Raw genomic sequence first — 15,239 nt, forward strand, 5'->3', positions numbered from 1 at the left:
CAGTGGAGCCGCCGGGGCGGAGGCGGGGACATGGCGCTGCGGTAGGCGGGGCGCGCGGGGGCGGCTGAGGCGGGACGGGCGTGAGGGGCCGCGTCCGGGGGACGGGCGGAGGGAGAAGGGGTGAACGTGAGGTAGGGATGGGGGAGCGGGGTGGGGGTCTGTCCTGTGCCAGCAGCAGTGTGGCAGCAGGGCCAGGGAAGTGATTGCTTCCCTGCACTGGGCACTGTGGTGAGGCCGCTCATTGAATCCTGTGTTCGGCTCTGGGCCGCTCACTACAAGAGGGACTTTGAGGTGCTGGAGCGGGTACAGAAAAGGGCAGCGACGCTGGTGAAGGATCTGGAGCAGAAGTGTGATGGGGAACGGCTGAGGGACCTGGAGGGGGGTTAGTCCGGAGAAAAGAAGGCTCAGGGGGACCTTATTGCTCTCTCCAACTGGCTGTTGGGGTGAGGTGGGGTCGATCTCTTCTTCCAAGGAACAAGTGATAGGACAAGAGCAAACGGCCTCAAGCTGCACCAGGGCAGGTTTAGACTGGAAATTAGGAACAATTCCTTCACCAAGAGAGTGCTCAGGCATTGCAACAGGCGGCCCAGGGCAGTGCTGGAGTCACCGTCCCTGGGAGTGTTCACAAACTGTGTAGACGAGGCCCTCAGTGACATGGGTTACTGGTGGCCTTGGCAGTGCCTGGTTAACGCGAGAACTTGATGATCTTAGAGGTCTTTTCCAACCCCGTTGATTCTGTACTGTGAAGTGCAGTGCGGGAGGCGGCTGGAGCCTGCCCAGGCCGCATGCCCCAGTGCCCCCCACCCTCATCTGCCCCTCTCGCTGTGGGGTGGGAGCGCTCTGTGAGGGTTGCAGGTGGATGAAAAGCCCTCTGGTGATTTGCCTTCCCTCGGCTGTAGTTGAAAGAGTGCTGAGGGACTGGTGGTTTATGAATGGCCCGGGGAGAACCGGGCCGTGGAAGTGTGGAGTGATGGCTGAAGAGGGACACTGCTGACTGGTGCCGCTGGGTACCTCCTGCTGCAGATGCTGTGGTTGTTGGGCTCTGCCTGCGTGCTGCCAAACATGCGGTGATGTCTTTTAAGCAGTGGTGTTGTGTTGGTCAAGTTAAAGTGTTGTTATATGGCTCTAAAAATTCCAGTTTCACTCTCATATATTCTTAAATCAGTGTTTGTGTCGCAAGAAGTATTTGTCTCTTTGTGGTAATTTGGCTTCCAGTCATACACTGGTGAGAAGTGTGAAGAATCATGAGGCTTGAGTATCATTATACAGAGAATTACCTCAGAGAACCTTGTGCTGCCTGGAGAAAGCGTGTCTGTTTTAAGAAATGGCAGTACAAATGTTTTGAACCAATAAACTCCACTGCAACCTTTTTATTCTCAACATTTCATCATTGTGCTGGGATTGATTTGAAAGTAAACGTAGTAAACAGCAAATACGATTGGTTTAATTATCTGTACATAAAAATGCAAAATCTAGATAAATGGTATCATGAAAGATAGAAAGAAAAATGATTGTTAGAGTCCCTGGAGCTGTCAGTGCCATGTTGAAGGGTGTAATATAAAAGCGTCTAAAGAGGGTCCATTGCAATACTGAATGTCAATGTAGCACATACCAGCATCCTAAGGACAGCATCACTGTGTTAGCAAAGTTTTGGAACACACACTTCTCTGGTTGGTTTATACCAAGGCTCTTGGTAGGATTTATAGGGTCCTGCAGGAAATCTGGACAGGGGCTTTTGACAAGGGCCTGTAGTGACAGGACAAGGGGAATGGCTTTAACCTGCCAGAGGGAAGATTTAGATTAGGTATTCGGAAGAATTTTTTCCCTGTGAGGGTGCTGAGGCACTGGCACAGGGTGCCCAGAGAAGCTGTGGCTGCCCCATCCCTGGCAGTGTTCAAGGCCAGGTTGGACACAGGGGCTTTGAGCAAGCTGCTCTAGTGGAAGGTGTCCCTGCCCATGGCTGGGAGGTTGGAACTGGGTGAGCTTTAAGGTCCCTTCCAACCCAAACCATTCTGTGACTCTATGATTTATTAGTGTGGGGAAAGTATCTAGTAAATCTGGAGTACAGCAACCCCACAATAGTGCAATTTGCAATAGTTGCCTTCTGATCTCTGGTTAGCTCAGAGAGCAGTGCTATAATCAGCCTAGACCAAGCTCATATCACATTACCCTCAGGAGAGCCAGTGCTGCTCTTCTCTTTGTTATCCTGCTTCTCCCTGTGTTCAGGTACGGCTGTGGAGTAAGTTGGATCAGATCACACATACAACCTAGAGCAGGGCTGGGGTGGAAGGGAGGGCAAATCAATCTCTCTTGGCAACACTCTGCAGTTAGGACTGCCAAAGTTAAACAAAACTGGGTTCATCTACTCCAACGTTTCTATCTCAGTGTCCTTGAAGATACTGATATCCCCTTATTCATAATAGACATGCCTTTTTAAAAGAGTGATTTTATGAAACAGCACTTAACTAATACAAACTGTTCATGACAGGTACAGGAACAGTTATTTTCTATCTTGTTTTTTCAAGTCTCGATTTTTACTGGAAGAGGTCATACACATTCTGTTTAAAAGTGGTGCTTTTTAAATAGATTCCAAGTAGGAGATTTGTGAGAGAAGCAAAAGGCTAAGCAATACTTTGAAGTTTAACAGTGTCTAATAAGATACCTTGTTCTCCATGGCCACCTTTGGTTGCTAACTTAATTCTGCCTGCCCTAGCATAGTTAAAATCATACTGGGCAGCAGGACTAGCCAAACTACATTACGAGAGAATTCTGCATTTAACTTTAGACAGTTTAGCTTTACGTCTTCATTTTGTTATTAACATTTTCTTCTTCAAAAGTGTTACAATTTGAGCCTGGTTTTCTGTTACATTAAACTCTGCTACTTGCAGTGGGGTCTTTTGAAGAGTGTTAGCAGCCAGTAAATTTGCTCTTTGTCCTTGTGACCAGTTTAGGAGGGCACTCACAGCGTTCAAGTGACCAGCCTTGCATGCAGAGTGCAGTGCCGTGTCCCTGCTGCTGTCTGAGGCATTAATGGCTGCTCCGTGGCTCAGCAACACATTGATCAGGTCACTGTGCCCGTGCTCTGCTGCAATATGCAGTGCAGTCTTTCTCCAAATGTTTCTATCATCAATATTTTTGTTTTTCCCTGATGCCAGAAGAATTTTTACAATCTCTGTGTTTCCCCTGATGGCTGCATAGTGCATTGGAGTGCATCCATCCATGTCCTTAACTCCAAGTCTTGCTTTTCCAGCTAACAGAACTTCCACAATGTCGAGATGTCCTCTTACAGCTGCACTGTGCAGGGGAGTCTTCTTCTCTTTGTCTTGTGCATTGGGATCAGCTTTAGCATTCAGAAGCATCTCTACCATTGTTCTGTCTCCCCTTTCAGCAGCAAAATGTAAAGGAGATTTTAACTGCTTATCCTTAACACTAACATGGGCTTTGTGGTGCAAGAGCTGCTGGGCAGCATCACTGTTACCTCTTTGACTTGCAATATGCAGGGGAGTAACAAACTCTTTAGTGGCAGCATTAATTTGGGCCCCAGCATTAACTAGAAGTCCAACTAATGCACCTCTATTATGAAGGGCAGCAACATGGAGTGGGGTTTCATGGGCTTGGTTCCTCAGGTTAGTTTCCATCCCCTTGTGCAGAAGCAGATGTGCAGTAGAAGCAGCCCCAGCTTGAACTGCCAAGTGCAAAGCTGTGTCTGAAGCAGGAGTCCTCATTCCAAAGTTCGCTCCCTTTGTGATTAGAACTTCTGCAGCTTCAGCTTTGCCTGTTTCACACGCCAAGAGTAAAGGAGTGTACCTCATGTCATTGAGAGCATCTATATCTGTACCCTTGTCAATTAAACCAGCTATAATACCGGGCAGGTTTTTCTGCACAGCTCTAAAAAGAGCTGATTCCATTACTTCAGATGGAAAATCTTTGGAATATTCTAGTAGTATTTTGAAGATGGATGGGTGATTGCTGTTGAAGGCTCTTTCAGCTATGTTGGAATCAACACTGGCTCCTGCTTCTAGCAGTACTTTTGCAGTGCTTTCAGACCCGTGAGACACAGCATGACTAAGAGGAGGCTGTCCCTTTTCGTCCTTCCCATCAACGGGGGCGCCAGCCTTCAAAAGTATTTTTGCCAGACTGCTTTCGTCTTTAAGAGCTGCCATGTGCAAAAAGTTGTGCTGGTTCCTGTAGCTTCTTGCCTCTTCTTCCACGAGTATCTTCACTATGTGACTGTGGTTATTCTGTGCAGCCAAATGAAGTGGTGTCTTGCCTTTCATATCCAAACTGTACAGATAAGCACCAGATTGGAGCAGCACTTTCACTGCATCACCATGGCCTTTCTCAGCAGCCCTGTGCAGTGGTGTTCTTCCATTCTTGTCTTTCACATCTACCTTTGCACCTTTGCTGATCAAATATTCCGTTACAGTTGCATGTCCATTAGCAGCTGCAACATGCAAAAGTGTTTCACTTGAGGAGTTTAGCACGTTAATATCGTTGTCTTTCAATGTCTTCTCTAACTCGGAAAGATCGCCCTTAGTGACTGCATCAAAGATGACAGCATCAGTGTGATCTTTTCTACGTTTTGCTGTCCTTGACAGTTGAAGTTTTTTTCCTTTTTTCCTAATAGTCCATTCTTTCCTTTTTTTTCTAAGACTGTCTTTTTTTCCCTGGTGCCATTCATTGCTACTTTCAAACCAAACCTTGTCTTTTTCAAGTAAATATCCCACTAATTGTCTTCTGGCATCTCCAATGCTTTCATTTACTTCACTGACGTATTTTCTTATCTTGCTGTAAAGTTTTGGCTCCACTTGCTTTAAACATGGATAAAAAAAGAGCCTACAGGCTCGTTCACCATGAGACATCAGTAGGTCTAAAACTCGAGAGTTCTTTTCTGTTCGTGTCCTGTAGAAACTCATGACCACCTTTTTCTCTGGGGTAAAAACACCATTGTCTATCAGCCACTTCAGAAGATGGTCTGGGTGGGTTATGCCTTCTACGAGCTCTTCTTTTTTAGTCTTTAGGACTTCAATTGCATATGGATTTGTGAATAAGCTTGTTGAATGCATGATCACATTGCTAAACAAAAAGTGAATTAAAGCTATTGTTTGATATTTGAAGTCAGATAGGAAATAGCAAAGCAGGCTCACATCACTTCACACATTCTTTTCATACAACTATGAACCAACAACCGTTGTACTTCAGTGATAAATCTTTAAAGAATGAGAAAGAAATCAAAACTCCCTCACCTTTGCTTTGCTAGTTGCTAGAAGTCCTTTGATCTTCTCTGGTCTTCCTTAGCAACAAGTAAAGTTCAATAACAAAACAAAAATCTGTGATATGCAAAGATATTCCACGTGGAAGATTTCTTCCAAATTTTTTAATGAAATAATTAGGGAGGAAAAAAAGATGTTTTTGTGACTCTGGTATTTGAATAGCAGATATTTTTTTATCGAGTTCCTCACTCCTCTGGCCAAGCTGTGTTTTGTAGGTGCTTAAATGACCAGTCTGTTAAACATGACAAAGGAAAATGCACAGCATAGTTACTGTTGCCGTGATTACATACCTTGTATGATCTTCAATGAAAGAGTACACACTGCCAGCTATAATGTAATGAAATAAAAAGATGAAGACTTAGATAAAAATGAACTGTACGAGCAGCTAGCTATAAAAAGGGATCCAGCCTTTCTAATATGAGTTACATGTTCAGTCTATGAGGTATATTTAACTTAAAGGCTATTTAGATTGTCATTCCTGCTGTAATCTGGAGTCTGTCTGGAACTTAATTCTTTTCCATGAGGTGGATCAAGGCATGTGATTCAGTATGCAACATTTAAAGTATAATTAAATAGAGCTTCAAAACTGTGAATATGTATAGTCTTCAGTACGGGTGTAGGGCCTTTGAATCTGGCTGTAATTAATTTAACTTATTGGTGTTAAAATTCCTTATGGAGAGAAGGAAATAATAATCACCTACACATTTGAAAGCAGCTGAGACAGAAATAGAGATTAGAGAGTTCTGTGAGAGCTAGAAGTAAAATGAGCTGAGAAGCTGAAAGCTTGACCTTGTTTAAGCAAATGGGAAATGTTGCCATGTGTTTCTTAGCTCAGCACTCTTTCTGCTGGGTCCTGCTGCCTTTGATGGGATTTTCTTTAATAGTACATACAATGTGACTGATAAGAGTTTTAATTTGTTTTCTGTTGACTTTAGTTTTATAAGTAAAATCACAAAGCTTATTATATATATACATATAAAGATTTATTGAAGAAATAGCTGTGAAAGGTGAGATTTTTAATATATATTTTGAAAAGCAGCCAGTTACCAAGTCAGCAAGTTTGACAGTCAGTGTAAGAGCCCAATAATTCCTCTGAAATGCAAAGAAGGGCACTACACCAAGAATAGCAAAACCTTTGTCATTTAGGTAATGATTAGTAGCGCCTAACATGGAAAACCTGGCTTTATTGTAGGGAGTCAGGAGGCCTAAATTGTGTTCCCAAATCTGTGAATGACTCAGTCTGTGATCCGCAAGTTATTCAATCTGAAGATTTGACTTAAAGTACTGAAGATCTATCCATGTCTTGGGTAAATTAATAGGCCTCAGTTAAAGGTTGCTGAAATGGGATCCTTACGTCATTATTGTTATTGTTCCCATGCAAAATAGACATAGCAATACTTGATCTTCATCAGGGACTCTAGTGAAAAGACAAGGGGTAATGGGTTTAATCTTCAGCAGGGAAGTTCAGGTTAGATTGAAGGAAGAAGTTCTTTACTGTGAGGGTGGTGAGGCACTGGAACAGGTTGCCCAAAGGAGTGGTAAACGCTCCATCCCTGGCAGTGTTCAAGGCCCGGCTGGACAGAGCCTTGAACAGCAAGGTGTATTGCGAGATATACCTGTCCATGGCAGGGGGTTGGAACTGAATGATCTTAAGGTCCCTTCCAACCCAAACCACTCTATAATTCTATAATTACCTTCACAGCAAAGTTTTAAGTTCTGGCAATGGGAAATGTTACATTAGTTCTGAGCTGTATCATTAATACGGACAGCACCAGGATGTTTGGAACTCCTGAAAACTTCTAAACCAGAGATTGTGATATTCTTTTTGAGACTAACAGCACGGCAGTAGTTTTATGGTGCTCTGGATACAGAAGTTTTACTGGCAAACAGTACAAAAGAAGGGTGCAGTACTCCTAACTGGCCTTGAGGAGGAACATTTGATCAATGTATCCAGGCAGCATCTCTCTCAGAGTCACTGGGGGACTTCATTTGGGGAAAATAATATGCAGCACATCAGTTGTTAATAGATGCAAATCAGTGTTCAAAATAGAATAATGCATTTTTTTTAAACAAGTTCTTCATGATAAGAATGTGACTAATGAGGATAATTTGTCTTAAAACAGGAATCACATTTGACAAGGAAATTTTGGAACCTTGTGGTATAGATTCAGTTTTAGAAGTTGTGCTTGAAAAGCTCTTATTTTTTAATTAGTATTTAGCTACTTTTAGAATTGAGCCTTTGTTCCAACAATGACTTCACAAAGAGATTGAGAATTGGGGTTTTGAAGCATGTTTTTTGTTTATATCTTTTTTTAACATATTATCTCTTATTCGTTTGACATAAATGTTTTAGAGAAGGGAGAAATATTAAGGTTCCACATCTCTTCTCCTTTAATTAAGTGCATGAGACAAACTTGTGAGATTGTCAAAAAGCTCTTCATTAAAAAGAGTGGCAAAATTTAATATTGCTAAAGATCTAAGAAAAGAAGTAAGTTGGAGAGAGGAAAAGGCAAATCTTTTACATTTATCATTATCCTTTATATATATTTGTTGCCTGAGGGGCATAAGGTGATTTTTTTCTTTTCCTTGCTAAGCACTTCTATTTCTTCTGGCTGCACGTGCCCAAGGACTGTTCCCTGTTAGGTTATTTTGCAAAGAAAATTAAGGTGTTTGCTTCTGTCTTCTTTGGCAGATAGCACTTAAGTATCTTTGTGCTCTGCCTTAAGGGTATATATCACAGGGCTATAGATCAGGTGATGTGCATTGAAGAGATTTTATGTTTTACTTGGGAAGAATGTAGTAAAAAGTTCTGATTGATACTAGTGCAGCTGGAAACAACATGGTAGAGTTTAGAGCAGAACTCTAAAAGGGCAGGTGATGCTGTTGATGGGAAATATCTCTATTTTGGCCTCTGCCAAGTAAGTGCCCTTATAGGGAACTGTTTTAACTTGGCTATAGCTGGGAGGCTTGAGCCAGTTATTTCTGATATGCAATCTCAGTTGTGCTACTAACTTGTGTCCTTGGGCAAATCACTTAATCCCTGTGCCCTGTTTACACAAGCATTAAAAAAGGAAATATTTTCTACCTCACAGACATGTCCTAAGTGTTTATTAATATTGGTGCAGTGCTTTGAAGTTACAGAGTGCTTTGAAGTTTTTGTCCTTTGAAGTACTGTTTTCTGACTTCTCAAAGATGAACATTTATGTCTTAAATTAACACGTGCCCGTGTTTTCTAGCTTATTTTATGTTGCTAGGTCATCATCGAATATACATTTAATTTTCTCTAGTTTAATTTCTCCAAGATGAAAGCAACCCAAACTACACCTTGCAGGCTGTTAGATGGACACGGGAGGTGGTGTGGCCGCCGGAGTGAAGAACCTGTAGAGGTCACCATTTCTCCACCGAGGCTTTCCCACTGAGCCTGTTATTACCGTCTTCTGCTGAAACGGCATGTAATGCAACTGAATGACTTCCAGTAACTCCTTGTATTCTCTAGGGCATTTTCTCGATCAAATTGATGGAAAGTCAAACATTAATAACACAGTTTCACTCACCGTGATATTTTTATGTTTCCCAGTGTGTAATTTCATTTATGACGATTGTTTGCAGTAATGCCAAGTGCTTATTGGGAACATATCTCACTGTAGAATAACCAGTCTGTAAGAGATAATAAAGCCAACATCATTATCTAAACATCATGAGGGATAGAGAAATATATTTTTATTAATAAACATGGCTCCTGAATAAAGCTTTGTTTTGGATAACCAGAAATCTAAGCATGGCCTAGCTGGCTGAGGTTGAACTATATTTAGATATAACTAGATTGAGAAATAGGAGTGATAGGAGAGTTCACAATAATGATTAGAGTGCACTTGACTGATTATAGCACTGGGAGAGAAGCTGACTAGTCAGAATGTCTGCAAGAGAGACAAAATGTAGTGCCTAGTTTTGCTTAAGGATGAACAGCAGTAAATCAGGAAAGTCAAAGGGGAGCTTTGGCACTGAGTGATCTTGTTTGTGTTAGTCATATGGATGTAGAGACAGACTTGGGGCCTTCCTGGTGCTGAGAAGTCTCTGCCCTGGCTGGTATTTAAATGTGAGGTGTTCCCTAGAGTGATGCTCTCCTTTGAGCGGGACTGGCACATACAGAACATGTGTATCATCATCAGCGGCTGAGCAGGGGCCTGCTGGAGGGAGTGGAAAGCTGATCTATCCAGTCTCATGTTTTGAATCTAGACTTGCACTCCAGGCTCCCATATTTTCCAGTCTGCACCGTAGGCATTGGCAGGGCACAACCACCCCTTCAGAGTCCTCTGACAGGTCCTATCCTTGAGAGAGCTGCCTCACAGAAGGCACAGCTTCCCTGTTTTGTATCCTTTTCATGGATGCCTTCAAAATACTAAGTAATAATGCAACAGCTGATATAATAATCCAGGTATTTTATTCTATTTCCAAACAAAGTCACAATGTTATCCCCACACTGTAGTGCTATTTCCTCAAGTATAAACAAAAAATGACGACCTTGTTAAGTGCTGCACCTGTACGATGCAAAATGTTCTTCTTTCCAAAGATTAGTGTATACTTTTATGACATTCCCAACCTGAGGTAACTGTAAGTGGATGATCCACATCTGCAAAGCGCCTCGATGGTGTAAATGCTGATAGAGTAGAGCAAGCTGTTTGTCTGGATCCAAGTGTAGGAATGTGGCTTAACAACCATAACTCAGCCAAAAGTTAGGATGAGGATTGTTTTGCAGCTTACCGTACATATATTTGTACATTTCAGAAACCATATTTTTGCCATTCAGGTTTTGAATCATGATATTTAAGTATTTTTCCACAGTTCTTAATGCAGTTACTTGCCAGGGAGTTTTTTGGGAAGCTACATACTGGAGATAGAAGGAAAAAAAGCTTTCTAATTTAGCTTCACAGAGCCAAGGCAAGTCAATGGTCATGATTCAGAACATAATAAAGAAAACAGAAGTTGGTTTGAAACAAGCAGAACAAATGTCAATGGTGATATATTTAGCTACTACAATTTTCATAATGCAAAGTAAGAAATAGTACATTTTCTTTTGTGTTTAAGTGATGAGTATTATTAGTTATTTGTTTCTACATATATTTATTCTGCAGAAGTTTTATTGTCACAAGCTTAATTTAAATTTGACAACTAATTTCTCTATTTAATCTATTGATTAAACCTGGTCACTAGTACTGATTTTATTAATGAGATACCATTTTCCAATTCATTGGCTTAAAGTTTTATTAGTATCATGATTTTTATCTTAAAATGTTATAGGGTTGAATGTGTCCTTTCAGACCAATGCTAATAGAAAGCAGTTATGGAAAAATGCTAACCCTTATATCATTAGCACAAATGTAAGTGTTTGTAAAAGTATTAAATTACTAAATGCTGAGGCAGCTTCAAGGAATAGCAAAACCAAACGGAGTTTTGGAGAGGGCCAAAGGTTTTCTCCAAAATGGGCAGATTTCTTTTCCAAACCAGCTCTTGTGGTTTTGAGTCGGGAACATGCACTGTGTCAGTGCATCTTACAGAAGGAAATACTGTATTGAAGTTCTTTAACTGTTGAAGACCAAGACCCTCCTTACACCCCCTCTACTAACATTACAGGCAGCATTGCTCCCAGAAGGTGAATATGATGCTGCCTCTGCATGTCCCACAGAACCTTTTGGCCAGATTGCCCTGTAGATGTAGTTTGTGAAAAGCCATTCTGAATGTACACAGCTACATGAGCAGGATTTTGTTCTTCTTGATTGTAAAATGCTGTAGATATGACTAGAGACTAATATGACTTTGAAAGGAAATCATGTTTTGCCACCTCATAAAGCAGTTTTAATTGCTGTTATTTATGAAGTTATTACAGTTAGATGTCAAGCATCAGACATAGTACAGACATTTGCCCAAACAATGTCTTCCTAATGAAGTCTCCACACACACACTTTGAAATTTTGCCCTCTCTGAGGAATCCATTTACAGTAAAACATATATAAATTGTATTTATTATGTCAGAGTAAATCCATTTATTTAGCTCTACAGCTGTTTTTTTCCTGAACTTGAAGAAAGGTAAAACTTACTTCAGCTCAGTGTGGAAAGCGATCTCAATATTTCTTTATTCTGGTAAGAAAAATTGTGTTATAATTACTCTGTAAAAAATGCAGCAAGAGTTCTGCCTTAGCAATAGGAAGCTTAGCTTTTATTACCACCAGTAGCAGCAGCAAAAAGCAAAAAGACACTGTAGTCCTGCAAGAAGGAGAGCAGAAAGTAGTAAATAGGGGCTCAGTTAATTCCTTCTTTAAACCTATTAAAGGGCAATGATAGAATCAAAGAATCATAGAATAGTTAGGGTTGGAAAGGACCTTAAGATCGTCAAGTTCCAACCCCCTTGCCATGGGCAGGGACACCTCACACTAAACCATGTCACCCAAGGCTTCATCCAACCTAGTCTTGAACACTGCCAGGGATGGAGCATTCACAGCCTCCCTGGGCAACCTATTCCAGTGCCTCACCACCCTAACAGGAAAGAATTTCCTCCTTATATCCAATCTAAACTTCCCCTGTTTAAGTTTTAACCCATTACCCCTTGTCCTAGTACTACAGCCCCTAATGAAGAGTCCCTCCCCAGCATCCCTATAGGCCCCCTTCAGATACTGGAAGGCTGCTATGAGGTCTCCATGCAGCCTTCTCCAGGCTGAACAGCCCCAGCTTTCTCAGCCGATCTTCATATGGGATATGCTTCAGTCCCCTGATCATCCTCGTGGCCCTTCTCTGGACTTGTTCCAACAGTTCCATGTCCTTTTTATGTTGAGGACACCAGAACTGCACACAGTACTCACAAGAGCAGAGTAGAGGGGCAGGATCACCTCCTTCGACCTGCTGGTCACACTCCTTTTGATGCAGCCCAGGATACAGTTGCTTTCTGGGCTGCAAGCGCACACTGCCAGCTCATGTTCATTTTCTCATCGACCAGCACCCCCAAGTCCTTCTCTGCAGGGTTGCTCTGAATCTCTTCTATATCTCTCTTTTGAAACAGTTGAGCCTGGCTGAGTCTTCCTGATAAACTTCATGTAATACATCAGAGATTTCCTGCATCTGCTGCCTTCTCCACAGCTGTCAATTCAGGGCTCCATAAGTTCCCCCCCTTCTTAATAGCCTAGCTTTGTTTCTTATTTCTCCGTTCACCTTGAAGCTGTTTTCTGCATTTCCTTCTCTTTGAGCCTGGGGAGGTGGCTGTTGCACTGTGAGTCCTTTATGGTTTTGTTACTGCCATAGTTTTACTGATAATAATTAGCAGCATTTAAATAAGATCTGTGCAAGTTTCTTTGTGCCCTCGAGTGACTGTAATTCCTATGTTAATTCTTTGCCTCTCACATTTTCAATAGCATTGGTCCCTACAGTGTGGAAAAGCAAGGCAACTCAGGGTTAAGAAAGACTCCGTCAGTGCTGGTTTAGCTTAGCTTCATTACTCTTTCTTTGTCTAGAAAGTTGTGTTTAGAGGAGAAGTAAGTTGATTTTGGTTATTTCATGTCAAATGGCTAAAATGTAACTGTGATTTAAATTCTACTTATCTTACTATTCAGTTATCTATCACCAGTGCATCTTCTTTCTTTCCTGATTAGCATTCTTAGCATTCAGTTGTACTCCATCCTGATCAACTAGTTAAAATCATCTTGGATTTTTAGTTGCATTGAATCCATATTTGGTGTACATCAAAATGAAATTTAACTGTCCTGGAATAGCAATGATAGAAAATCATTGGGATGTAATTATTTCTTTCTTATTAGTGTTCACAATTCTACCATTTGGTGAATACCTTTTGTTCAGTTTTGTAGTATTTCTCATTACTAGAGGGATTTCTGAGGCTTATAGACTTGATGTTTTCATGTTATCTCCTCTTTCTGATTCCAACAGTTTTCCCTGTTTTCTGTTTGAATCCTATGGCTTTGACTGACTCTTTTGGTTTTCCTGGAATGTCTGTGTCTTCTTGCATGTCAGGATCTGGATTCCTGCACCTCACATTAGTTCTAATTCAGTAATGTATATAATTATATATCTCACTACAGAGAGGTGCCTCAGTAGAGTGTGACTCCCAGAAACATCAGTAGGACATTGGCATCTCCTGTCTTTGTCTGAATTCTGAATTCTACTTTAACATTAAGGAACTGGTGAATTGGGGCATTGAATCAATACCTCAGCTCTACCCCTGTCTGTTTGACTCCGTGAGAAATAGCCTTGTTGATTTGGATAGCTCCCTAAATCACAAAGTCCTGACAACTCCTCCAGATTCATGGTGTTTGCTTTCCTTGGCATATCCCAAAACATCCTTCTCTGCTCAGCTGCACCTGCGATATTCCAGCAGCTCTCTTTGTTCCCAAGCCATTATGTCTTCCTACTCAAATTTCCATTCAAAGAGTGATTCATGCAGCAGGGGAAAGGCATGACCTAGCTGCCCCCTCAGTTTCCATCACTTTGCAAATCATGTGCAGTCTCATCTGAACTGGAGTTTTCATTTCAGACTTCTCTATTCCCATTCCTACAACTCTTTTATTCCTTACTCCTGTATTGTACATTGTGAGCAGGCAAATGTTTGCTGAATAAAGAGGCTTTTTCAAAAACCCCAAACCTGCTTTGGTCACAGGAGCAAAGAAAACACACGAGCATGGATTTTCTTTCCTCTAGTAATGCTTTTTCTCACAGCACATGAACACATGTGGTTGGTACCTGTGCTGTAGCTATGTTGTGGACAAAGCACAAGCTTGACTCATTATACCTGCATCATAATAATAGCTTTCATACTCTGAATGTTTGTTCTGATGTCCAGCTGGAGAGAATTGCATCAACAGTCTTTACAAAATCTCTTCAGTCACTAATGTTTTTGATGTCTTCCATTGTCCTCTGTACTACTTTCCTCTCTATCCTTTGATTACCCGCTTCTGCCTTTCTGAGTCTCCTCTTCCACCATTATTCTTCTATCATTGACCCACTTGTTTACAACTTCAGTCTCCTTTACTGTGCAGTAGAAGCATTCCCTATTTGAGAAAGCTTTTAAGCTTTATTTCGGGTTGGTTTCCCCCCTCCCATTGCCTAAATAGTAGCAGTTCTGTGTTTACAGGATGCTTGGGGTTCAACTGTGTTCTCTGAGACTTGTAGGACTCCTGCCAGGTGATGGTAGATGTTGAAGAGGCATCTAGACCTGTGGTAGTCTACCTGTAGGTAGATTTTCTGCTGTTACACTTCCCAGTGAAGCAAATTCTTTGGCTCAATATGTATAGCATCATAGTACACAGAACAGTAATGTGGCTGCCAAGGATTTTAGAAGACCCAGATTAAGGAAAGAATAGGGATTTTTAGCAAGTACTTGTACCATGAATTAGCTACAGTAAGTGAGGAGATGAACTCAAGAATCAACCTTATTTTTCCCTCATGTCACAAGGTATCAAGAAAGCTTAGATTCAACTAGCAGTTAAAATAGTACCATGAAAATGGGATCAACGTGACATTAAGCAGTGAAAGAAGGGATATTGTTGTGACAGCCCAAGTGCTATTAGTAACTTCATGTTTAATTCCATAAAATATCACTACTTAAAAGGTATCTGACACAGCCAGAGCTTACAGTGAAATTCAGAACAAACCTACTAGAGAGTGTATATGGCCATGGCATCCCTGCTGGAAATACTGGCAAATTTAGTGTTAACTGTGGCAGATTCCATCTCAGATTTGTGCTTTCGGTACAGTCTTGGTTTGGTATCTATATTACTTTCTTTCTGAATCTTTTAAAGCTATTAAACATCATCTGTGCTCTGTAGGCTTGCTTTGTGTTCGTTTATTTTACAACAGGTTGCACTAATGCTCTCTAGATGTGACTTTCAGTTTTGCATGGCTTGGCACCAAACCCACCAGAATGGTAGTTTGTTCCCCCTTCCCCTCTTTTATTCACTGGCATAATTT

General features: G+C 41.4%; 2 protein-coding genes across 3 annotated transcripts in view; one reads left to right on the forward strand and one right to left on the reverse strand.

The window, feature by feature from the left end:
* The first annotated feature begins 2 nt into the window (after window positions 1-2).
* Window positions 3-15,239, forward strand: part of FGGY (FGGY carbohydrate kinase domain containing) — a 325,223-nt gene continuing 309,986 nt past the window's right edge. The window contains exon 1 of one of the 2 annotated variants that reach the window (XM_061353407.1): window positions 3-41. The gene's annotated coding sequence lies outside the window, so the exon portion shown is untranslated. Of the gene's footprint in view, window positions 42-12,509; window positions 12,532-15,239 lie in introns of those variants that run through there. The other variant, XM_061353412.1, reaches the window with a different exon arrangement.
* On the reverse strand, window positions 926-6,468 carry LOC133212223 (CARD- and ANK-domain containing inflammasome adapter protein-like). Its single transcript, XM_061353354.1, has one exon. It carries the CDS (start codon window positions 5,064-5,066, stop codon window positions 2,805-2,807), a length of 2,262 nt encoding a protein of 753 aa, XP_061209338.1. The 5' UTR covers window positions 5,067-6,468; the 3' UTR covers window positions 926-2,804.

The sequence above is a fragment of the Neopsephotus bourkii genome, unplaced genomic scaffold, assembly GCF_033783945.1.
Source record: "Neopsephotus bourkii isolate Nb327-2 ecotype Australia unplaced genomic scaffold, CSIRO-AGI_Nbou_v1 NB_673, whole genome shotgun sequence".
NCBI classification, from domain to species: domain Eukaryota; kingdom Metazoa; phylum Chordata; class Aves; order Psittaciformes; family Psittacidae; genus Neopsephotus; species Neopsephotus bourkii.